The sequence below is a fragment of the Telmatherina bonti genome, assembly GCF_933228915.1.
Source record: "Telmatherina bonti genome assembly, chromosome: 20".
In the NCBI taxonomy this organism is placed as follows: Eukaryota; Metazoa; Chordata; class Actinopteri; order Atheriniformes; family Telmatherinidae; genus Telmatherina; species Telmatherina bonti.
The window spans coordinates 13,874,546-13,898,971 of record NC_136618.1 but is presented as its reverse complement, the minus strand read 5'-3'; the positions used below and the strand labels follow the sequence as shown (position 1 = coordinate 13,898,971).

Sequence of the window (24,426 nt, the reverse complement as noted above, 5' to 3'; positions counted from 1 at the left end):
TTGCTAGACATGTAGCTTATTATCACCAAGTATGAATAAAGAGTGAATGAATGATGCACTCACTGTAAAGCCTTTAAAAGTTCAATATGAATGTAATCAATAATAGCAGTTTTCCCAATTATAACTATTGGTTTGGTTCAACTGAGCCAATAACACTGGCCAAATGGACAACTATATAGAGACATGACATCGAATGTAAACAATATGAAGGATGTTTTTAGTCTTAATACACTGTTGCAAGATAAGACAGGCACAATTATTTCTAAAGCCTTCACTAAAAAACTGACAGGAAGGACCTAGTAAAGGTAGCTACCATTAAAACCATTAGGATGCCTCATTCTTTAAATGGAACCGACATGTTAATAAATGTACCAGTAAATTAATTTTTATTATTTGGTACAATGTAGCATCATCACCTCAGGTGTTGCTAAACTACAAACACTCTTTTTCTTAGCTTAAAAAAGGAAATGTGAGTAAATGAAAAATAGTAATGAAAAAAGGAAAACAATTGAGGCCATAACTGGGGCCATAACTGGGGCCCGGTCGGGCTCAGCCCGAAAGGGTTACATGGGCCCCACCTCCCGTGGGCTCACCATCTGCGGGAGGAGCCGTAGGGGTCGGGTGCAATGTGAGCTGGGCGGCAGCAAGGGGCGGGGACCCTGGCGGTCCGATCCCCGGCTGCAGAAGCTGGCTCTAGGGACGTGGAACGTCTCCTCTCTGGTGGGGAAGGAGCCTGAGCTTGTGCGCGAGGTTGAGCGGTTCCGACTAGATATAGTTGGACTCACCTCGACGCATGGCTTGGGCTCTGGAACCAGTACCCTCGAGAGGGGCTGGAGCTTCTTCCACTCTGGAGTTGCTCATGGTGAGAGGCGCCGAGCAGGTGTGGGCATTCTCATCAGCCCCCAGCTTGGTGCCTGCACGTTGGGGTTTACCCCGGTGGATGAAAGGGTAGTTTCCCTCCGCCTCCGGGTGGGGGGACGGGTCCTGACTGTTGTCTGTTCTTATGCACCGAACAGCAGTTCAGAGTACCCACCCTTTCTGGAGTCCTTGGAGGGAGTGCTGGAGGGTGCTCCTTCTGGGGACTCCATTGTTCTGCTGGGGGACTTCAATGCTCACGTGGGCAATGACAGTGAGACCTGGAGGGGAGTGATTGGGAGGCATGGTCCCCCCCCTCTGAACCCAAATGGTGTTTTGTTATTGGACTTCTGTGCTCGTCATGGATTGTCTATAACGAACACCATGTTCCAGCATAAGAGTGTCCATATGTACACCTGGCATCAGGATTCCCTGGGCCGCAGGTCAATGATCGACTTTGTAGTCGTATCGTCGGACCTGCGGCCACATGCCTTGGACACTCGGGTGAAGAGGGGGGCGGAGCTGTCAACTGATCACCACCTGGTGGTGAGTTGGCTCAGATGGTGGGGGAGGAAGCCGGTCAGAGCTGGCAGGCCCAAACGTGTTGTGAGGGTCTGCTGGGAACGTCTGGCTGAGTCCCCTGTCAGAGCGAGCTTCAACTCCCACCTTCAGCAGAGCTTCGAACATGTCCCGAGTGAGGCGGGGGACATTGAGTCCGAATGGGCTGTGTTCCGTGCCTCTATTGCTGAGGCGGCCGGCCGGAGCTGTGGCTGTAAGGTAGTTGGTGCCTGTCGTGGCGGTAATCCCAGGACTCGTTGGTGGACACCAGCAGTGAGGGATACCGTCAAGCTGAAGAAGGAGTCCTATCGGGCCTTCTTGGCCTGTGGGACTCTGGAGGCAGCTGATGGGTACCGGCGGGCTAAGCGGCATGCGGCTTCGGCTGTTGCCGAGGCAAAAATTCGGGCATGGGAGGAGTTCGGCGAGGCCATGGAGAAAGACTTCCGGACGGCTTCGAGGAGATTCTGGTCCACCATCCGGCGGTCAGGAGGGGAAGCAGTGCTCCATCAATACTGTGTACAGTGGAGGTGGGGAGCTGCTGACCTCAACTCGGGACGTTGTGGGTCGGTGGAGGGAATACTTCGAAGACCTCCTCAATCCCACCAACACGTCTTCCCATGAGGGAGCAGAGCTGGTGGACTCAGGGGTGGACTCTCCTATCTCTGGGGCTGAAGTCGCTGAGGTGGTCAAAAAGCTCCTTGGCAGCAAGGCCCCGGGGGTGGATGAGATCCGCCCGGAGTTCCTTAAGGCTCTGGATGCTGTGGGGCTGTCCTGGCTGACACGCCTCTGCAGCATCGCGTGGACATCGGGGGCAGTACCGCTGGATTGGCAGACTGGGGTGGTGGTCCCCCTTTTTAAGAAGGGGGACCGGAGGGTGTGTTCCAATTACAGGGGAATCACACTCCTCAGCCTCCCTGGTAAGGTCTATTCAGGGGTCCTGGAGAGGAGGGTCTGCCGGATAGTCGAATCCCGGATTGAGGAGGAGCAGTGTGGTTTTCGTCCTGGTCGCGGAACAGTGGACCAGCTCTATACCCTCTCTGGGGTCCTGGGGGGGGCATGGGAGTTTGCCCAACCAGTCTACATGTGCTTTGTGGACCTGGAGAAGGCATTCGACCGTGTCCCCCGGGGGCTCCTGTGGGGGGTACTCCGGGAGTATGGGGTACCGGACCCCCTTGTACGAGCTGTCCGGTCCCTGTACGACAGGTGTCAGAGCTTGGTCCGCATTGCCGGTAGTAAGTCGGATCCGTTTCCGGTGAGGGTTGGACTCCGCCAAGGCTGCCCTTTATCAACGATTCTGTTCATAACTTATATGGACAGAATTTCTAGGCGCAGCCGAGGTGTTGAGGGGATCCGACTTGGTGGCCTCAGGATTGGGTCCCTGCTTTTTGCAGATGACGTGGTCCTGTTGGCTTCATCTGGTCGTGATCTCCAGCTCTCGCTTGAGCGATTCGCGGCCGAGTGTGAAGCGGCTGGGATGAGAATCAGCACCTCAAAATCTGAGACCATGGTCCTCAGCCGGAATAGGGTGGATTGCCCTCTCCGGGTCGGGGGTCAGGTCCTGCCTCAAGTGGAGGAGTTTAAATATCTCGGGGTCTTGTTCACGAGTGAGGGAAGGATGGAGCGCGAGATCGACAGACGGATCGGTGCGGCGTCTGCAGTAATGCGGACTCTGCGCCGGTCTGTCGTGGTGAAGAAGGAGCTGAGCCAGAAGGTGAAGCTCTCGATTTACCAGTTGATCTACGTTCCTACCCTCACCTATGGTCATGAGCTGTGGGTCGTGACCGAAAGAACGAGATCTCGTATACAGGCGGCTGAAATGAGTTTCCTCCGCAGGGTGGCCGGGCTCTCCCTTAGAGATAGGGTGAGGAGCTCGGTCATCCGGGAGGGGCTCAGAGTAGAGCCGCTGCTCCTTCGCATCGAGAGGAACCAGTTGAGGTGGCTCGGGCATCTGGTCAGGATGCCTCCTGGACGCCTCCCTGGTGAGGTGTTCCAGGCACGTCCCTCTGGGAGGAGACCCCGGGGAAGACCCAGGACACGCTGGAGGGATTACATCTCTCGGCTGGCCTGGGAACGCCTCGGGATCCCCCCCGCAGAGTTGGCAAATGTGGCTGGGGAGAGGGAAGTCTGGGCTTCCCTGCTTAGGCAGCTGCCCCCGCGACCCGACCCCGGATAAGCGGCAGAAGATGGATGGATGGATGGAACTGTGATGTAGGGATGGAAAAAAATAATAGTTTCTCAGTCAGAGAAGAGAGAGCTCAGAATAATGAATGTCTGTACAGAAACAACATGGTGACATTTGTTTTATTGGATTTAGCTTTAATTTATGCTCAGCACTGTTTTTCACACACAAACATCCCACCTTTCGTGGACCCAGAGTTTTCCTGTCAAACTTCTACAATCTCACCCTGCACTTCAGTCATGGCCTACATCCAGACTCACCAGTATTTTCCTCAACATCAGGAGACAGTGATGTCCACTTCTGCTTCCCCTTCATACTGCCTGTCTCCATCAGTCAAATGAAAAGACAGCTGGCAAGATCGAACACAAAGAAAAAACTGCAGATCCAGAAGATGTCAGTCGAGGGATCTTGACATCCTGTGCAGTGCAGCCCTTTAACCTTTAAGTGAAAGTTGAAGTGCTTGGGAAGACATTGCACCATATTTAATACATCAAAAATGATGCGCTAAACACTGTTCAATGGAAGCACTCACAAATTGCAATGTGTTTGTCATTAATTCATTCATTTTCCTAACCACTTAATCCAATTCAGGGTCATGTGGAAGCTGGAGCCTATCGCAGCAGTCTTTGGGCGAGAGGCAGGGTACACCCTGGACAACTCGCCAGTCCATCACATAAGTTTGTTGAAAATTGCTTTTATTTTGCAAAAAAATGTAATGGAAACACAGTTTGAGAGAATGACCGGTATGGCAAGGAACCCCGCTCTTCACTGCACACTTTCACCACAATGTGACATAATGTGGAAACCTCATCTTGAACATAAACAAGACAGCATAGATAATTGTGGATTTTAGCAGAAGGACTAAGCTGGAAACTTTCCTCTCCTGGAGCACATGTAAAAGTGTTTGAGTTCTATAGAGACACAGATTCTCACCTGAACAGATAGACTGAAAATGCAATATGGAGGCTGTTTTACAAAAAAAAGTTAGACTGGACTTTATCTGGTAAGACTTTTAAGCTTAAGCTTAAAGCTGTACTAATGAACTTTGGCATATTTTTTTTAATTTGGCATCCCTTAATGAAGGCTAATTCAGCATCCATCTTGCCTCCTGTCTACTCTCAGAGTTCTCTCCAGGCGGGAAAAGCCAGTCCAATGTTGGCTCTAGTCTTATGCTCTGCTCTGTCACTTTCTCCATTTCTTTTCTTTTTTTTCTGCAATAATGCCCTTTTGCAAGTCTGGCATAGTGTACATCCAAAACGGGCAGTGTATTGACACGTAGTTGCCACATAAAACAATTTCTTTCCTTCTCTGTGAAGCTTTGGCAGGCATGCATCTATCTTCAGTTGTTTGTTCTTGGATCTTTCTGCCTTTCATTTTGTCTTATGCTAAAAACAGCTACAGCATCTGGTTGAAGATAAGCTGACTGAAAATCACTTTGAATATCTGAATCAATCTGGATTACTCTGGACTTCAATTGCATAATCAATAATCACAAGTTGCACAGTATCATTGAAAGTGATGCCTACATGTGTAATCACATAACCTAAACAACTTATTCACTATTTTAGATGACAAGTCGTTCAAATCCTAAATTCAGGCTGAGCTTCATCTGTCTAAAGGATGCTTTTTATTTTCTTGTTACACTAAGTTGAGTCTCAAATGTTAATTTGACTACTTTGGAGTCACATTAACTTGAATGAACCACTTAATGATATACATATTCATCATTTATTAATATTATTTCAATGTTTAGCTGTTAGAGTGTAAGGAAAACTTTTTTCGGCAGTTTCATTAAAATAAGTGTCATAACTGAATGACATTGCTGGCTGGAAGCCTGGATATCCAGCTGTCCTGCAAATTAAGTAGTTTAAACACAAGCTGTGTAAATAACACTACCATGCATTTTAAAGCTACAGTCAAATCATTATCTTGGATGAAGACACTGTAAAACAATCTAATATTCTTTTAATAATAATGATAATAATAATAATAACAATGACAAAAATAAACATAGCTGCATAAAACTCTGAAGGTGGTGTGTGGTACAATAATCTTATCACTACCTGAGTTTACATAGAACACTTGTGAGTCAAGCAAATATCTAATCAGACTAAAAATTTATTTTGTAAACACCTAACCAATGAATCGGCTTGATCAGAAATAATTTTTCATCTGATTAAAAGGGGGTGGTTTAACCTTGTCATGACGAGATAAGATGGAAATTGGTAACTGAAAGAAATAACTGAACATCTTGACAGTAAAAAAGCCTCATAATAAAAGAAAAGAAAAACTTCATCATCTTCTAAATAAGTATAAATTCAGTATGTGAAAAGGATTTCATCAGAAAGGTGACATATTTGTCCATTTAACGGCAGCTTATGGAGAAGAAATGAGCAATGTTTAATAATCTCACCTAAAAGTGAAAATCTACTGATTTATATCAATTGATTGTTTTGTTTTGTTTTTCTTGAAAGTGAGCCATTTCCTGACAGGCTTTTGATGGTTTTTTTTTTTTTTTGGACTATTTTGAAATGTGTATAAAACACTGATATTAACGCAAAGCTACCACATGAATAATTTAACTAATATTCGGTTACCTATCTAATTTTCTCACTGAATCATTCAAACACAAACCAATGAAGCTTCAATCATATTACACTGAATATAAGTTTGACTTTTCTCTGTTATGATGTATTGTGTTGGATTTCATTTAAAACTATAGAAAGGCTTAGCTAAAGACGTTCAAAGCTTTGCAGTGATTGAATTTATTCCTAAAGTGCAACTGCAAGACAATACTAATGTAACAAAAGCAATGATAACGATAATGACCTTCCAGGCAAGTTTAACAAAACATAATCATTAAAAGACTGCATGGCTGATTACATGAATAACTTAAGTTGAACAGAACTGTTTAAAAATTAATTCAATAATTTAATAATTAAAAAATTAACAAATAATAAAAAAAAGATACAAAACAATTCATTTTGCTGTCTTTGAAACTTATGTTTTGTTCTGCCTATAGCCAGAGGCTACAAAGACTTGGTTAGACACCTAGGTGCATGGTTTACACTAATTTCATTTTCAGTCAAATAATGAGATCCCACATGTAGCTTTTAGGAAAGTACTATGAAGCACTGTGCCCCTTAAAGAATCTCAAAAAATAATTTACCTCTCACTGTTAATGCGGAAACACAATGTTCTTCTTCCTGAAGAAAAAGCAGCGAGACTTCTGTAGCACAGCCTGTGTATTTCTATGTGGAGTTTCACCCATCAATGATTTTGGGATCTAATACAATTCTGATACCTGAATTTAAAAAAGAGATAGATTATAAAATCGAAGTGTTTTAGTTTGTATTGTAATATTAGCATAAGATAAGCATTTATTTAGTTCTGTAGCAGGGAAATTCTTAAGATATAACAAAAAAGAGAATATTATTCAACTTAAAAAGTCACTTATATTTTGAAAATCAGAGGATTAAGTAAGAATTAAATATTGTCAATAAGTTGCATCACAAAGTCAAAATTAAAATAAGACAATCTCTTAGTGTTGAAAAACAACTTACCTTGTTGGTGGCCTATCAAGGATTCTGTGCTGCAGTTTGTCTGAACGTATATCTATATTTTCATCAAATGATCACAGCCACACATTACTCATGTATCACACTATCCCCATCTGCTCTGTCCTCTTTACCTCTCTGAACAGTCTGGAATAACTCTGTTTGCTTTAAAGTTTATTTTGCCCCTAAATTTAGAGCAAACTTCATGCTACAATCGTTATTTTGGATGTAATGCAGTCACTGCTCCCAGGTTTGTGGCAGTACAGCAACAAACACAAGGGAACAAAAATAAAAGACTTACTTAAAAGTTGTGAGGAACCTTAAATGGCCTTGTGTGTGTGTGTGTAAGTGAAGTGGGTGAGATCAGTAAGAAATAGAGATGTCGTCACTCAGCGCACTGTATACAGTTCTGCACTGAAATATGGTAAATATTGGATTAAATGCAGATGGTATCGTTTAAATCATCTTAGTTTCTTCTAAAAGTGTTTAGTAAGGCTAACTGTAGGCTAACTCTAAAGCACATGTGTCGCTAGTTCAGACAGAATAAATAGTAACAGAATAATAGATAATAACTTAATCTTTCTTCTGAAAGAATCAGTCTTTTGAATTGAATCTTGTTTGGATTTAAACGTCTGCTCAGCCTCAATACACTCAGAGACAGAGATTTTAAAATCTATTAGCAGAAAAATAAATGTAATGGGATCACTAGATAACAAGTTTATTACCCACAAAGAACCAGCCCATTAAAAAAATGACCAGATAAAGCTAACTCTTTAAATACGAGGTCTTATTTGTCCCTTTAACAACATGCAAAATAGAAAAGCATAAAAATGTTTAATATTCATTTTACTACTATCTGATTTGTCAAATTTTTTATAATGTAATCTTTTGCATTCAGGTGTCCATTGAGAGACAGAAGACCAAATTTAGCTTGTGTTTCACTGGGTTTTGAGGAAAGTTTGTACCATAAAGTGATCCCAAATGTGTCAGAAACCATATGTATCATACATGTCATGCTGGGTTCTTATGGATTAAATTGATTAATACCTCATGATTTGCTAATTCTCAAACCACATTTTTTTCTATGGTCTTTTAGTTCATATGTTTTTTTTTTTAATTTATTTATTAATTTTTTCATTTTTATTTTATCCAGAAATCAGATCAAGACTATACCGCTTGGATCCATATGTTTACGGAGATACGGATCAATGACTTCAGTCCGTTATCTGCTCTATGAATGATGTCAGGATCTGAGCGATTACTGCTACTGGATTAGACTGGTCAGTCTTTCTTTTACATGTGTATTAAATGTGTTATTGTACATTTATATAGTAATATGGAGAAACTGGCAGAGAATAACATATACTGGATGAGCACATGCAAGTACATGTATTTACACAAACTGACTAATCCACTCCTACTCAGAGATGTTTTCCAGTAATAACCAGAATGGTTAAATATTCCATCCATCAATCAAATTCCTGAAATACAGGAACACGGTAGGGTGCTGGCTGAGGAGATATATCTATAAATCAGATTTGATGTTTTCTGTCTGCCAGTCTCCCTTTTATGTTTTACTATGCCATTTACTATGTCAGTATCTCTGTTCGTCCCAGACACAGATTAAAGAGCTGAAACAGATCTGTGATCAGCCATGCTCTAATCCCCTCCATGTTGGCCATCATTACTTCATCTCTGTATGACAAAAAGTCATGCCAGAAGACAAGATAAGCATTTATCAAGCAATGACATTAAAACTTACCCCAAATATATCTATTTGGGCTCACAAATAGGAAAGCACACTGTGAATTATAGTGGTAAGCATTCATTAACCAACTGTTTAATGAGAGAATTAATTAAATTCCAAATAAATCAACTAAGCTGCAGAAGGATTGACCTGACTCAATCTACCACTGGAATGACTTCTTTAATATTGTCTTTGTGAAACTCTCAACAGCTCTGAATTGAGCTCATTGTTAATAAATCCACACAGCAGATATTAATTAGTCATTTCACCTCTTTCTACAAAGGTCAGGATTAACAAGCGATTACTGAAGAGCATATAAGCATAGTGTACAATGGTAAAAGCGAAGGTGAAAAAAAATGTATAATCCAGTCGAGTATAAATATCTAGTTTATTCCTAAAGCCTTCCTGAAGCTGTCAATTGATGAAGGACTAATTGTTGCTTTTATTAAAACCTTTGCTGTACAAATGGAGGTAAATATTAATAATTTTGGCAGCTCTTTTTTTTTTAGAGATTTTATTCACACTTTTTATGGACAAATTTTCCAGGCACAGCCGATGTGTTGAGGGAATCCAGTCTGGTGGCCTCAGGATTGGGTCTCTGCTTTTGTTGCAGCTGTTGGCTTCATCAGGCTGTGATCTCCAGCTCTGACTGGAGCAATTAGCAGCCAGGTGTTAAACAGTTGGCATGAGAATCAGCACCTCCAAATCTGAGATCATGGTCCTCAGCCAGAAATGGGTGGAGTCCTTTATAAGTCAAGAATGAGGTCATAGCCCAAGTGAAGTTCAAGCATCTCACGGTCTTGTTTGTGAGAGAAGGAAGAATAATAGTGGGAGAAAGACAGGCAGATTGGTGTGACGTCTGCAGTGGGGCAGACTCGGCATCCGTCTGTCATGGGAAGATGGAGCTGAGACAAAAGGTCCTTTAAAATAAATGTATTTTCTATAGGTGATGATATGTTCTTATCCTCATTTGGTCACAAGCTGCAGCGACTGAAATAATGAGGTGGTGAATACAAGCGACTGAAATTAGTATTAGAAAATATGCAGTTACATGCAGAAATTAGTCTTTTTTCAAAAAGCTTAGCTTCCCATCACTTCATGCAGGAAACAGAGCAATACCATCATAATGGGGGCAATGTTGAGTTGTAAAGCTGACACCCAACCAGCAAAAGGAAAGAAATAGAGAAGTTGAAGAGGAACAGTAATAAGACAGCTCGCTGTGTTCCAAGCACATCCCACCGGGAGAAGACCCAGTTGAAGACCCAGGACAAGCTGGCGGGACTACATCTCTCAGCTGGCCCAGGAACACCACAGTATCCCTCTGGACAACTGGCAAATGTGGCCAGTGAGAGGACTTTCCTACTTAGACAACTCCCCCCACAACCAGACCCTGGATAAGCTGCACAAAAATGAATGGATGGACTGATAGAAAAAAAAAATCCTATGAAACTGGGATTAAACAGCTATATACACATTTTAATGTTGGCAAAAACTGTGCACTATGTCTGTAGTACTGTCAACAAATCAAGGCTTGCAGAAAGGAGTTTCCAAGTAAATCTGAATATTTATATATATATATATATATATATATATATATATATATATATATATATATATATATATATATATATATATATATATATATTTATATATATATATATATATATATTTCTGCAGCACAGTCATTTTATCCGATAAAAGGACAGCTCTCCCTCTCTTTTGTAGAACAATTGTGACAAATATACATTACTTACAGCCACAGCAAAGCTCTAAGTCAAGTAATATTTGCCAATTCTGTAAGTTTAGCTTGTCAGTCATTCCCCCCCAACTGTGCACAGTTGGGGGGGAATGACTGCTCTCATCTATCCAGAAATGTCTTTTTCTCCATTCTGTTGCACAAAAGCTACCTTTAAATATTGAATCTTATATATATATATATATGCATATATATATATAAATATTCAGATTTACTGAATATATATATGCACAGAGTCAGATTCATTATAGTACATTTATGACATTGGTCAGTAGAGCCATACATGCACTCAGATAAACAAAACACACAGAATTTTCTATCTCCTTCTGAATCCAATCTGCTGTTTCCACTGAGAAGAAATAATTAAACAAAGCAGACGACCCCTCTTTTTTTAATCAAATGAACATTCAAACACTGTCCATACCAAGCACACTAATTGGACATGAACATATTTAATGCAGCTTTACTGCTCTGAAATATTCACATTTCCCCGGCATTTTTTCTGTCTGTCCTAGCTAAGTTTTCCATGTATCCAGCATTCCCTTCTGTTTCAGAGCCTTTCTTTTTAGTCTACAGAGAAAAGGGAGAAGTGTTTCTTCAATGAAAGTAGCCAAAAGATTAATTCACTTAATCTTGGCCTGTAAATGGGTTATTCGAGTGGCTTAAAAAACAAATTGAATGCAAAGGCAGAGAGTAATAACAACATTTGTCTTCGCTGCAGCACAATGCCCTTTTCCACAGCATTCTTCCACATGAGCTGGTCCCTGGATTCCCAACGTGCATTATGACATAAGTAGACTCATGCAGACACACAACAGTTGTGTGATCAACAAACAAACTTGCTGTCTAACATATATCTGAATACTTTTTTCACTAAACTATCAACTATACATACTAAAGTGACAAAAAAAAGGGAGAGACAGAAATCGGAACATATCTACTGCACAATGTGTTTGATTGTGTGAGAGACCAAGTGTTAAAGATCTGAACAGATGTTATGCTGTGGATTTTAAAGTGTAATCCCAAGATTCATTACCCAACATGCCTGTGCTGATCAAAGGGTTAATGTTGCTGAATGTAGGTTAAACTATAGAAGGACCAAGCAAGAGTTTAACTTGCAATTCACAATGTGTTCATGGTCACCAATAATTCAAGAACTTTCACACTTTTAACTAACAATCCAGTAATGTTGGCTGATAATTTGTGCATGAATAATAACTTTTGCAGTGAGTAAATGTAATTGAAATCTCACAGTTTCATTACATTACTGCACTCACTATGTGTTTATACAAAAGAATGTTTAATCATTGAGTTCCTGGTCATGTACCTGCAGCACAGTCATTTTATCCGATAAAAGGACAGCTCTCCCTCTCTTTTGTAGAACAATTGTGACAAATATACATTTTTAACACTGGCCTTACAGCCACAGCAAAGCTCTAAGTCAAGTAATATTTGCCAATTCTGTAAGTTTAGCTTGTCAGTCGATATATGTCCAAATGAGTGTATTCATTTGAGGGAAAATCAAAATGTGGTTCAGAAAGCAAACAAGGACCAGAGGTACCCAAGTTAAAATGAGCACCAGAGCAGTAGATGCAGTCTTAGCTGCAGATTGGTCACTAAAATGAAAAATGTACTGTTGAGTGGGATGCCTTGTTAAAGCAGTAACCTTTACTTGGTTAGACACACAAAAACCCATTACACTGATGGGCTCCCTTGCACTGGCTGTTGTTTGAAGGCTTGTACAAGGGGTATAACACTGCTAATGTGTGTACACCCTTTTCTAGCTGCTCAGAGGGGAGGCAGCTCAATCCTATTTTGAGCAGATTATCACACTGTTGTTTTGGAACAAATGATCTGAGTCGACTTCACTTACAGTACAATGTAAAAGTTTACTCTACCCTATTATATATTAAGTATCGCCATTTCCCCAAGATCAGTCCAGGACAGTTTTATGACTGAGAAAAATGACAAATAAAAGGAATAAAAACTCACAGAAAAATAAATGTTCATGTAAAAATAATAATTATATCAAAATTCCTTTCACTTTGCTTTGCACAGACTGGATGGAAACATTTGGAAAATGTGGGAATACACAAGAAAAATACCTGAATTAAAATTCAAAATCAGATCAGATCTTAATCCAGTAAACATGTCATAGAAATGGAATAAAAGGAAAGAAACGGATATTGTAATTTTGTTATTTGATGCAGCTATGATGTTTTTCATGAATTCTTGATAAGGTCCACAGTTTTAGCATCTCCACAGGGAAGTGCAGTGTTGGTGACACACCCTGATCCAGCTTTAGACTAAGACAATAGCTGTACTGTGATGCAGCTACAGATTACAATAGCAATGATAACACCAAACGACAAGGTGTCATAGAAAATCTTTACTCTCTGACCATCTTTACTTGAGTTGTCTCTCCTCATTCTTGTCACTTCTCTGATGAGTGCTGCCTCCTCTCTTGGCCTTCTTTCCGCTTCCATCTTACCAGCTCATTCCACAACTCAGAGACCCTTGTCCAATGAGATGGGCAGATTCTGACGGGTTCTAATGAGAACACATTCCACTAGAATAACTTTCTGATCACTTCCAATTACACAGGCGGACACATATAGACTTACTGTGTCACATGCAGCTTAGGAAGAATGTGGCTTCTTATACATACAGATGAACAGATAACAAAATACACAGTACACTTTACGTTATCTATGGACTCTGTAACATTCAGTGATGTAGACAGTTTCTGTGTACATGTAAGACAAAGGGAAGGAATAATAAAAATGGAGGCAGTGTGAACTGCAAAGTGTGTATCTCTGACAGGAAGTGCACAAGTTACTGACATTGTTAAGGGAATTATGTTGTATGACTTGTCAGTGTGCATTTGCATCATTGTGGTGTTGCTCCCATGGTTAAACATTGATAACCTCACAGCTGAATGTATTTTATTCACAGAAAAGTCCAAACTGAAAAGAAAAATTACACATCAGTACAAGTGCAAACCTGTATTTAACAGCTACGGTATAGTTTACGAGTACTTCATTAAAAATGTTGGGAATTGAAATAAAAAACCTCAGTGTAAGCATGTATGGAGGGTTTTCACATGAAATTTCTGCTCTCACTATATGATTGTATAGTTGAGGTCAAAAAGTGATTTTTGTGTAAATTAAAAGATAAATCAATAAATAAATTAACAAAGAAGCACCAACCTCATTGCGCAAAAATCTATGTTTTATGGGGCCTTTCCGTTTAATTACACAGGATACTTTGATCTACTAAGAAGAAGCTTGTTTAAGTAAACAACTTACAGCTATTGTTCAGCTGTTATAAATATATTAGCAAGTTCTGAATTTGCCTGCCAAGTTGTGAGGATGGAAAGATGGCTTCAGATCCAAGGGACAGAGTCAGATATTATTCAAAACCAACAGGGCCTCCCTCATTAAGAAATCATTTTAACGCTTAATGTTTGTAAAGTGGCAGAGTCTAGCTCTCTGTAGAAACTGGATCAATTGGATTCAAAACACAAGGCAGACCAAAAGGCTTAAACATCAGACGATCAATATGTCAAGTTTTCTTCACTGAGACAGAGAAGCCATCAGACAGAGAATTTACAAAAATAAAAATGCCAAGCTTCTTAAATTACTGTCAAAAAGCAGCTGTCAGAAAGTTGTTTCAGAGGACAAGTAGCATCATAAAAGCATTTCTGAAAAGGGAAAACATAGCAAAATGGTTAGCTAAGATATAAAAGCATTTAATTGTGAATTGGGAAACTATCCAATTCGCTCATTTATTTAGATTTGAGACTGATTCAGTAACATTAGGGTATGTGATGAGACAAAAGGATATTCTTCAGTACATCATTCCCACAGAAACACATCAATATGAGTATAATTTCAGTTGCACTGGAGTTGGACAGTTAAAAAATATGCCAACGTGACCAAGGTGAAGTAGTGCTTCTTTCTCTGATCTGCATCTCTGCAGGGAAGGATTAAAACTGTAGTGCTGACTGTCACAGATTTTCCACTGAAGTCACCTGACCTCAGCTTTACTCAGCATTTATGACAAAGAAAGGAAAACAAACATTTTGTGATTACAAAAAGCTTGAAATGTAAGAATATGTTGATGAAAAAAATCCTAAATGCTGCTTCACTGCTGTCCATTTTTTCTAATACTGTTTGACAGTACTAATTGTTATCATGTGACATAATACTCTAATTAAATTCAATCATCTCTTACAGGATGTTGTTTCTCTACAAAACAGGTGAATATATAAAGGAGTAAATTATTCATAATTCAATAGAATGGGGAAAACTTAGAAGCTCCGTGTTTGAAAGAGGAACATCCTATATGACTGTCTGGCTATGATTCATGTCAGTGGATGGGCACAGGCTCAAACTCCTTGCAGACTCTTTAAAAGTTTGCATGAGGATGCACATGTAGACACTTTACATTACTTTCTTGAAAAACAGCTTATTTAAAAAAAAAAAAAAAATCATGCATATTTGTAATCAGGACTGGAGAGAGCCCAGTGACAGACTGAGAAGAGAGACTAAGTGGATACGAAATGATGAACAGACGAGACTCGAGAAGAGGAAAATGACTTGGGCCAGATGATAAAAGAGCAGAGTAAGAACTGACAGAATTAGAAATATGCAGAGACAAAAAATAAAAAAGGCAGAAATGCAGAGCGACAAAGGAAAAGAATGATGAGACACACTAAAGACTCAGTAAATGGAGAGAGAAGAGCTGTGGATAGAAAGATGAATGATTGAGGTAGTTAAGGTTGAAGCTGCCTGTAAAACCGAGCAGAGCAAGAGCTGCCTTTTTTTTCTTCTAAATTCTTTAAAAGCAGGTGAAAAGATGGGTAAAGGAGAAAGGTAAAGTTTAAATTGAGGGAAAGACCTTTCTAATACATGTGCAAAGGGGGGATAGATTTTAAAAACAGAAGTAATAAAGTTATCTTAATAGATAAGGATGGATGTGAAGAGAAACATGGCAGAGCAATTAACAAACAATGCATAGCAAATGTACACACACACACACACACACCTAAAATGCAAGAAAGCCCACATACACAAACAGCCAAATATAGCAACATGCCAAGTAAAGAGCTACTCTAATCTGAGCTATACCAGTCTGCTTCCTCCTGCCTTAATCCCACCATTATCACCCCCTAATGGGAGACACTTAGACACAAAAGTACACACAGAAGAGACACATTACTGCTAATATGTTTACCTGTGTTGGTGAACGTGTTGACATTTACAAAATTGCAAAATCAATTTACATCTTTCCGTCAGAGTCTGATGATATTATTTTGACAGTGATTTATATGTTGGCTGTGTAAAGACTAAATAATCACACCCTTATGGGTTACTGCAAAAAGGGCTGCATAGGGCTTTGTGCATATTAGATAACATATCTGATCATTTATTTTGGGTAAGATACAGCTACCAAATATAAATAGTTTTTTAACAGAAACTCTCCCTGATGAGGATTTTTAGTCTCATACCGGAAGAGGTAATGGTTCAAACTAACATCAATCACTTGTATTGGCAACAAGATGCTACTAAATGCTGTAATTTGGCTCTATGTGGAATGGAAATAGTTCCACTAAGTAAACAGTGACATGTGATGCTGGAAGTCAAACCAAACTGATTTTTATGTCAAACAGCCTGGCAAGCTTAATGACATGAGGACAGGCTAATCTCTTTCTGCATCAGACAGACTGAGGGCATCCCATTAAGTCACCCAGAGTGTCACTAACACACTGACTTAAAGGTACATCCTTTACTTTCACATGCATTTAAAACCCTGTCCTTTAAGACCGGTCCTGCACACAGCTGGTAATGAGTAGTGTTGGTGCAAAGCTAAGTTCAAAGCTAAATAAAGACTAAAATGGCTGTTTCAGCCTGTAAGGTTAATCTAAACTTTCCTTTTCATAGTGTACAGTCAAGATTTGTGCATATAAAATAAACTTTTTATCCATGGAGAAAATACACGTATTGCTCATTTTCTGTGTAAAGAAGCTTAGTCATAAAGTGAGCTGATTTGAATTGCAGATTGGAAAATTTAAATCTCAGTGATTATGAGACAGCATAGTAGGTGGTGAGGGACCTTGCTTTGACATGCTACAACAACAACAAATTTACATATTGTACTGTGACAACTCATTAGAGGCTACAGCTGAAGAACAACAAGGACAACCCTCCTTTCTTTATGTGTGTGTTCTTCTGAGGGTTGTGAAAATATGCAATGTGTTCTTATAGGATGACTATAAACCATATGAACATATCCATGGTTCTTTCATGCATTTAACTCTTTAATGGTACTTATAATGAGGGAAATACGCCTCATTTTTGTGCCTGCAGTACAGGGACTGAGTGTGAACGTCTTCCTCCAAGTAGCTGCTTTCACAACAAGAAAGATTTCAAACAAGGTTTTGAACTATACTATTGAATGTACAAAATTGTTCATAGCCCAGTCTACAGACTGGAATACTTTCAACTATATGGGCAGTGATTGGTCAGTGTTATAAATGTCCCAAATTAAATGTAGGTGTTTGGTTTACAACAGTAAAATCACACGGATTAAAATAATAAATGTAATATTATTAAGCATTGGATCTGTTTTGAATTAAATAAAAGACAAAGCAAATGCAATTTTATTTTGTTTTATCAAACTCAATTACTTTGTTCATCCAACCATCCATTCATTCATTCATTCATTCATTTATCCATCCATTCATTCATTCATTCATTCATTTATTCATCCAGGATTCCCTGCTTCGGCTGCAGCTGCTATGACACGACCTTGGCTCAGAAGCAAGAAAATGGATGGATGAGATGGATCCTTGTAAGATAATAAACTTATCTGGTAATAAACTCAGAACCTGAAATCAATCTTCTAAAGGGCATATCAATTGGAGAAAAATAAAACACGTGTGGCACAGACACAGGAATTAAAAACCACATAACCTTTGTTCCCATTATGGGACCCATCTGTGCAATGAGTCCAAATGAAGTGTTTGTTGGTTAGTTGATAAACACACAGCTGGCATCTACCACCACAGAATTAAGAAAAGAAAAGAACAAAGAAAAAAATTGTGAACATCTGCTTAACGTCCTTTTTTTTTTTATAAACAACAGCTAAAAATACCGTTGTCATTGTCCTGCCCCACTGATAGCCAAAGGAAATCCTTCCTCCCAATGTCATTGAGTGGCGCAATTAACATTATACTGTTACACCTTATATTATACCTTCACGACATGTTTGATTGCACTTTTACCATAGTTTATGTCTACTTTATCCCTCACTGTGTTTATAAAGTGAAATAGTTTGTTTGAATAAGTTTGTTTGTAGGAGTTACTTTGTTCTCAACTGGGTTGCTGGAATAGGCTACTGCTGGAAAATGTGAATTTCCTTCGGGCTTCATAAGGAATCTATCTATCCATCTATAATAAATAAACAAGCAAAGCAGTGAACTGAGAATAAAGCCTCCGGGTTTCTGAGCCAGTTTAACTCATTGGCTGCTCGCTATAGCAGGGAGCCCCATGCTGCTGGTGTTTTGGAGCACTTTGGCCCAACTTCCAGGACCACGCCATGTTGTAGATGTGAAGGGATGATTTTTCTGTGTGTGTGAGTTTGGGCGTCTCCAGGGTGCACACTCGTGCACATTCACAACGTGTCAGGTGCACTCTGGGCGCACACCTGGGGAGAGTATTTGGGGGATGTTCTGACAAGCGTACCCAGACAACTCAGCTTTCTGTATACAGAAAGAACAAAAGACATGTTTGGCAGCCAATGAGTTAATTACAGAATGACACAAAACAACTAGACCAGAATTCTCTTTCCAATCTGTCTAATCTTTCCACACCATATATTCAACATGATTCTCTGTTCTGTCACTGCTGGAAACATAACCTACTTGCTGATGAATAGGTATTTAAAAAGGAGACTGTTTGTGTTAGTAAAACATAAAAGTCTGAACTTAAAGTGAGAATAACAACATATTGCATAAAACATAACCTTTTCCTTGAATACTTGCTGCAAGTCCCACCCCCTCAACTAAAATATTCAAAATGTGTTAGATACGTGAACCCCACATCCTAGTGAAACAGATTATATTTAAGTCCTGCAGCCATTTCACATTTGCCATGAGATTAAGTTGTTACATTCCATACTACTCTCTCTGTTCATTTGTGCCAGCAATGTGATGCAATATAGGGCTCCTGTCTGTCTGTCCCCAGGGTTATAAAAGGAAAGCAGAAAGATACACTGCCTCTTTCCCATAAAGTAACTTCCACATCTAATTCTGTTGGTGTCCAAATTTTATAATATGCCTTTTGGCTTAACCTTCAATTAGCTGCTTAGTATTGATGACCTTAGGCCTTGTATCTGTCAACATTTACTTCTTTACTTAGTTAATTATTAATCAATGTTGTCCCCAGAGAAGCGTAAAATTACTAAAATAAAAAAAAATAAAAAGGTTTTTCATGCCAGATGTTCTGAATATGAATTTCTTTCTTCTGAAAGTCTCAATTCTATCTAATGTACAAATTCATGTCCCCCAACCACATCTGTGATCTGTGTGGCTGTGAATTGGAGCACACATGACCTGACTGGGCTTGACTTTATATAATGTTAATTAAAGCATCAGGCTGAGATTTTTTTTAGGTATAATTCTTGGATTACTTTATAGATAAACACAAAAATGGGCATTGAAATGCATGCAGACCTGACAAACAGCCAGACAGATAGGTATTTTAAGTCCATGACTAATAGCACAGGACTCAGTGAGACTGACTGCAGACTGACTATTTCACTTGTCCTTCAAAATATTATTTAAATCGCAGTTTCTATACTGCAGGCACCTGTAAAGTCTTATTTTTAAGATAAATTCTAAAAGCAACATTAAACCTCCAGAAATGCTGCTTGGAGAAGCTTTTCCAGACAGTTGTTTGACATTTGGTAAAGAAACATGAAAATACTGGGACTAGAAACATAAAGAACATATAAAGAAAGGGTAGCCCACGTGACATGTTTGTAAACATCGTAAACATCACCACTGGGGCTCATGATATAACAAAGCGATCTAAAATTGAAGAAAAGTTACAAGATGGCTCCTCCTCAGTTTTAAAATTTCCTCCAGAGTGAAAAGTAGGAACTACATTTGCAAATGAGTTTTGTAAAGCGGTGAAGCTTCTCTGTGAGCTCACTCTCGTGCGAAATGTCCGAGAAAGCACGACACCAGAAACCCCCTTCAGCTTTTACCCACTTTTTCTTGTCAATCTCAAGAATCTGAACACACACAGCTGCACGCGCACACAGGGCAGAATAAAACGCTGGCGGAGCATCTCTCCATCGTCTCCTGTCAGACGGAATGATTAATGATCCGACACATCCATCCTGGACGAGAGAAACTCCCGCGATCTTTCCTGGAGTCGGTCTAAGTGAACTCCTCTGGATATCGCCAAAGTCTTGGACAGCAACAAAATGCCACGAAACAAACACATGTGATCCAGATGAAAACAGAAGACCACCACCAGCCTGTTACAGGGGGTTCTGTTAGTGAACAGGCGATCTGAAAACGCACAAGAAGCGGATGTTTTAGGTAGCCAAAACGGTCAAAGCCAAGATTTCACGCGGAGAAATCGAGATGAGTCCTTCCTGTAAATGACTGCAATATATATATATATATATTATATATATATATATATATATATATGTGTGTGTGTTCAGGCTGCATCCACATCATGATGAGCAGGATAAATATTTCCAAAACTGACTGATAAAAGGGGGAAAACTTTGCACGTCGATAACCATCTGTGGAATAAATAATGAAACCAATTCGGTCAGAAACACAAAACAAGATAAATAAAAGTTACTTCGATTTATACCAGACATGAGTAAGTCCTACTCAATCTGATTATATTTGTTATAACTTTGAAACAAACAAAGAAAATATAAAAGGAAAAAAATAAATAACTATAAACAAATAGACTAAACTTAAAACAGCGTTAAAGTCTCTATGGGTTTTCTCTCCTATAAATATGATTCACATTTAGTTTCATTTAACATAAAATAAAAATAAATAATGTTAATTAAAATCTTTGGATTTGGTTTCATTTGGACAAATGAAATGCAATGGCTAGTCCGAGAGCGAATCACGCCTTACATAATATTAATCCTTAATATCCTAGAATTATTTTAAAAGGGGTTAAAAAAAAAAAAAAAAAGAGAGAGAGAGAGCTGTCATTTGCTCATGCACAGCAGCCGCACAAAAAGCAAACTAAAATTTCACACAGACATATTTAACTATTCCAGCTATTTTTAAAATCTATCATCAAAATCCGGACCGTCAGAAATATCTGGGATAAAAATCAATGGATCAGAGAAACTGAACTGTTAACACGTGAGAGTCTGAAGTCGGAGGGACCCCCGAAGGACCACCGGTAAAGGGTAAAGGTCTGCCCCACAGATCTGATTCTAACCCATATCAAGTCTCATCCAATCAGCACTCAAACGTGCAAACATTGGAGATCTGAACTTACGGCTTGTTGGCAGAGCTCCGTGTGCACGGCTGGCATGGCAGAAAATCCACAAAACGATGAAGGATAACGTCAGCCTGCGGGTAGGACGGTGCATGTTCGCGGATGCTTTGGGGGCAGAAGAACGGGAGAGGGACGCGGAGCTGCGAGGCAGTGCCGCCGGTCAGGTCCGTCTGCCTCGCTTCGCAGTTCAGGACTGACAGAGAGGAGTCTGGTGTAAGTACTCTCACTCTCTCTTCTCTCCCTCCCTCTCTCTCTCTCTCTCTCGCTCTCTCTCTCTCTTTCTCTGCCTCACGATGATGTAAGGCTCGCGCCGTCTAACAGACTGCCCTGTGCTTGGAAGCGGAAAGCAATTACCTCTGCTGAATCTCGCCTCCTTATTTAGCGATTAACAGTAATAAAGCAACCGAGTTTCCACCTGCAAAGAAAGACAGCGACTGTGAGCAATTATGGTGCAGAGTGCAGGTTCCAGTAGTTTTATGAGGCATGACAGTGTGCTCCAAGCCGCTCATCTGTTGTCCAGAACGCCGTACTGCGCTGTCCGCGGTGCTGAACTTATCCCAGTCTTTCTGTGTCTCTCTCTGAACGTCTTTCTGTCTCTTATAGCCAGACAGTGCCCCCCTCCTTCTCTGTGCGGAGGTGGCATTATACTCTGCACTTGTCTCTTCGCTTTACACCAAAAGCCTTGACAAAAATTACCCATGACCTGCAGACACACTCGGTCCCGACGTATCTTTACTCTGCTGTTTGTTTGCTTTCACCACAAAATGTTTAGTGTTGGCAGCATTCTTTATTGAAGTTTGATGTCGTATATGCAACATGGATTCCTAACATCTTGAAACTTTAGAAAGGATATCAGAAATGCAATTATTTTTTTCTAACTTAGCCAATGCTTGAAAATGTATGGAACACAAATTTTGAGTAAGTTTATACAGAATTTTCAAATATTTTGTAATGTGTTGCGGTTGATGATATAACAAATTACCACTTTAGCAAACTTCATACATACAAATAAATAATAAATAATAACTTATATGACACATGAAAGAGTTGGCTAATATGTTTTTGCTTCTGATTTACTACAATTAGCAGTAAAAATGGCTAAATAAAAGAAGTTTAAGACTGTAAAATATAAGTGGATGAAAATGTTCATTATTGATGATGAATGGTTACTTCAGCTTCTCTGTTAAAGCTGCTGGAGCACATCAATCAAAGAGGCTGGGAGCCATTGCTGTATACAATACTTGCTGTTTGTTATGGTTCATGCGTTAGTGTTGGCTTGTTTGTGGTGGTTTAATTTTTAGCAATAATACAAATACTTGTTATACACAAGTAAAAAAAAAACAGTTTAGAAACATCATTCACATCTGGCTGCATATGTATGCATATGTAAATAAGGTGGAATGTTTTAGTCACTATATACTTTGTAATGTATACAGCTAAATGGTAAGCAGTCAAATGGGTGCATGTTGTACAGTTTCCCCGCACAACATGCAGAGCAACTACTGTATAAAGTTCTGTGTAGTTTAATAGCTTAATATCAGATAGTCACACATTACCAAATACATCTTCACATTTCTGTGTCAGTGGACGAGAATGGTTTGGCTGAGCTCAATATGGGGCTCTAGAGTGCAACCATTTTGGTTTCATTTGACTAAAAATATGTCCAGTGTGACTTTTTCTTGGTCACACTGGTGTATCCAACATTTCTCATGACTATGTGAAGGACTTCAATCTCCCAGAATGTCTGCCTGCCTGTTCTGCATTTATCAGTCTTTTACCTGAGCTCATGGAAGAATGACACTGTGATAAAAAGTCAATTAAAAAGCAGAGGAGTGGATCTTCATCTCCACATTACACCGTGTTCTGTATTGGTTTAAAAGTGTGGAATTTGTTCATATCTGGGTTATTTCCACCAACTAATTTTATTTATTTTTCTTATGTCGGATCCAAATGAACTGAAAATACTGGATGAGAGTTGAATAAAATTTGACCACTTACTATTGTGAAATGTCACCTGCCACCTGCTTCAAGGCTAGCAGAAACAAGTAGTTCTAAAAAGTTTGGAAATTCAACTCTACCTGATGACAATGAGGAGCATCTTAAGAAAACGAAAGCAGGCTTCATGTCTGAGCTGCATCTAGAGGCTGACCTGTGGAAAGCAGGTCTATTGTTGTTGACAGAACAATGGATAGGACAGGCACAAATTTAGGCACTCAAGTTAAACCGATGCAAAAATTTACCCTGGAGCCCTTCTATGTCATTTCTGATAAAACATTCTTTGATCTGTAGAGCAACTCCGTGGCAACTCCGGGCCTTGAGGGCTGCAGTCCTGCAAGTGTTAGGAGTTTCCCTGCTACAACACACCTGACACACATCTGACTTTAAGCTGGGGTAGGTAATCTTACTCAGACATTTTTTTTTTTTTTTTACTCTGGATGAAGTGGTTCCTCATCCTGATAGTAGTCTATACATTTTGTAATCATAAACAATAATATAATTAGACCCCACAGTTTACTGTAAAAACTCTGACTAATCAAAACATTCGTACCGAAACGGAGTTGTTCAAATCTCATTACGCAAGGAGCAAAACCAGAAGGGGGAGGAGCCAAGACAGGGTGCCACTTTCACATCCTGCTAGCTCGCCAACATTACCTACCTCAACTTTAATTAGGAGACAGAGCAGAGCTTTACATTAAACTCTGCACTACTCTGTTCATCTGACTCGTGTGTTGCAGCATGACGCATGCAGGACTACAGCCCTGAAGGACCATAATCGTTCATCCCTGCTGTAGAGCGTTACTGTGGGACAACAACAGGATCTTAACAGCCACCTATCTCAAGAACCAAACAGACTTGCCTTGTTGCACAATAATAAATGTTTCCAAAACAGCCTTTTCAGCTCGTAGGTGCTAGGGGATTTTGAAAATGCTAATTTACTAGCACAATGGGAGGGGGGACACTTAAGTTGCCAAAATACAAGCTTCCATTAGCTATTGGCAGCAAAAAACTGTTGATTTACACTGGCTGGCTTGTGCCTTTTACACATCAGGGATAGAACAAAAATGTTATTGTCACACAAAGACCACAGAAACTGTCAATGGTCAGCTTGAGCCTTCTTTAATGAATAGCAGTGATTTTTTTTCTCCATTGCCAGTGAATGGGCTTCCCTTTTTTATTTTGTTTTACTATCTGGAAATATATGAGAAAATTAGACTGATAAA

At 39.8% G+C, this 24,426-nt stretch overlaps 1 protein-coding gene across 1 annotated transcript in view; it reads right to left on the bottom strand.

Moving 5' to 3' along the window:
• cntnap2a (contactin associated protein 2a) overlaps positions 1–21,299 on the bottom strand; it is a gene marked incomplete at both ends in the record, with an annotated part of 342,587 nt that extends 321,288 nt beyond the window's left edge. The window contains one exon of the mRNA XM_079259621.1: positions 21,206–21,299. Within this exon, the coding sequence (XP_079115747.1) occupies positions 21,206–21,299 (94 nt within the window). The remainder of the gene's footprint in view (positions 1–21,205) is intronic.
• Between the last annotated feature and the right edge of the window lie 3,127 nt (positions 21,300–24,426).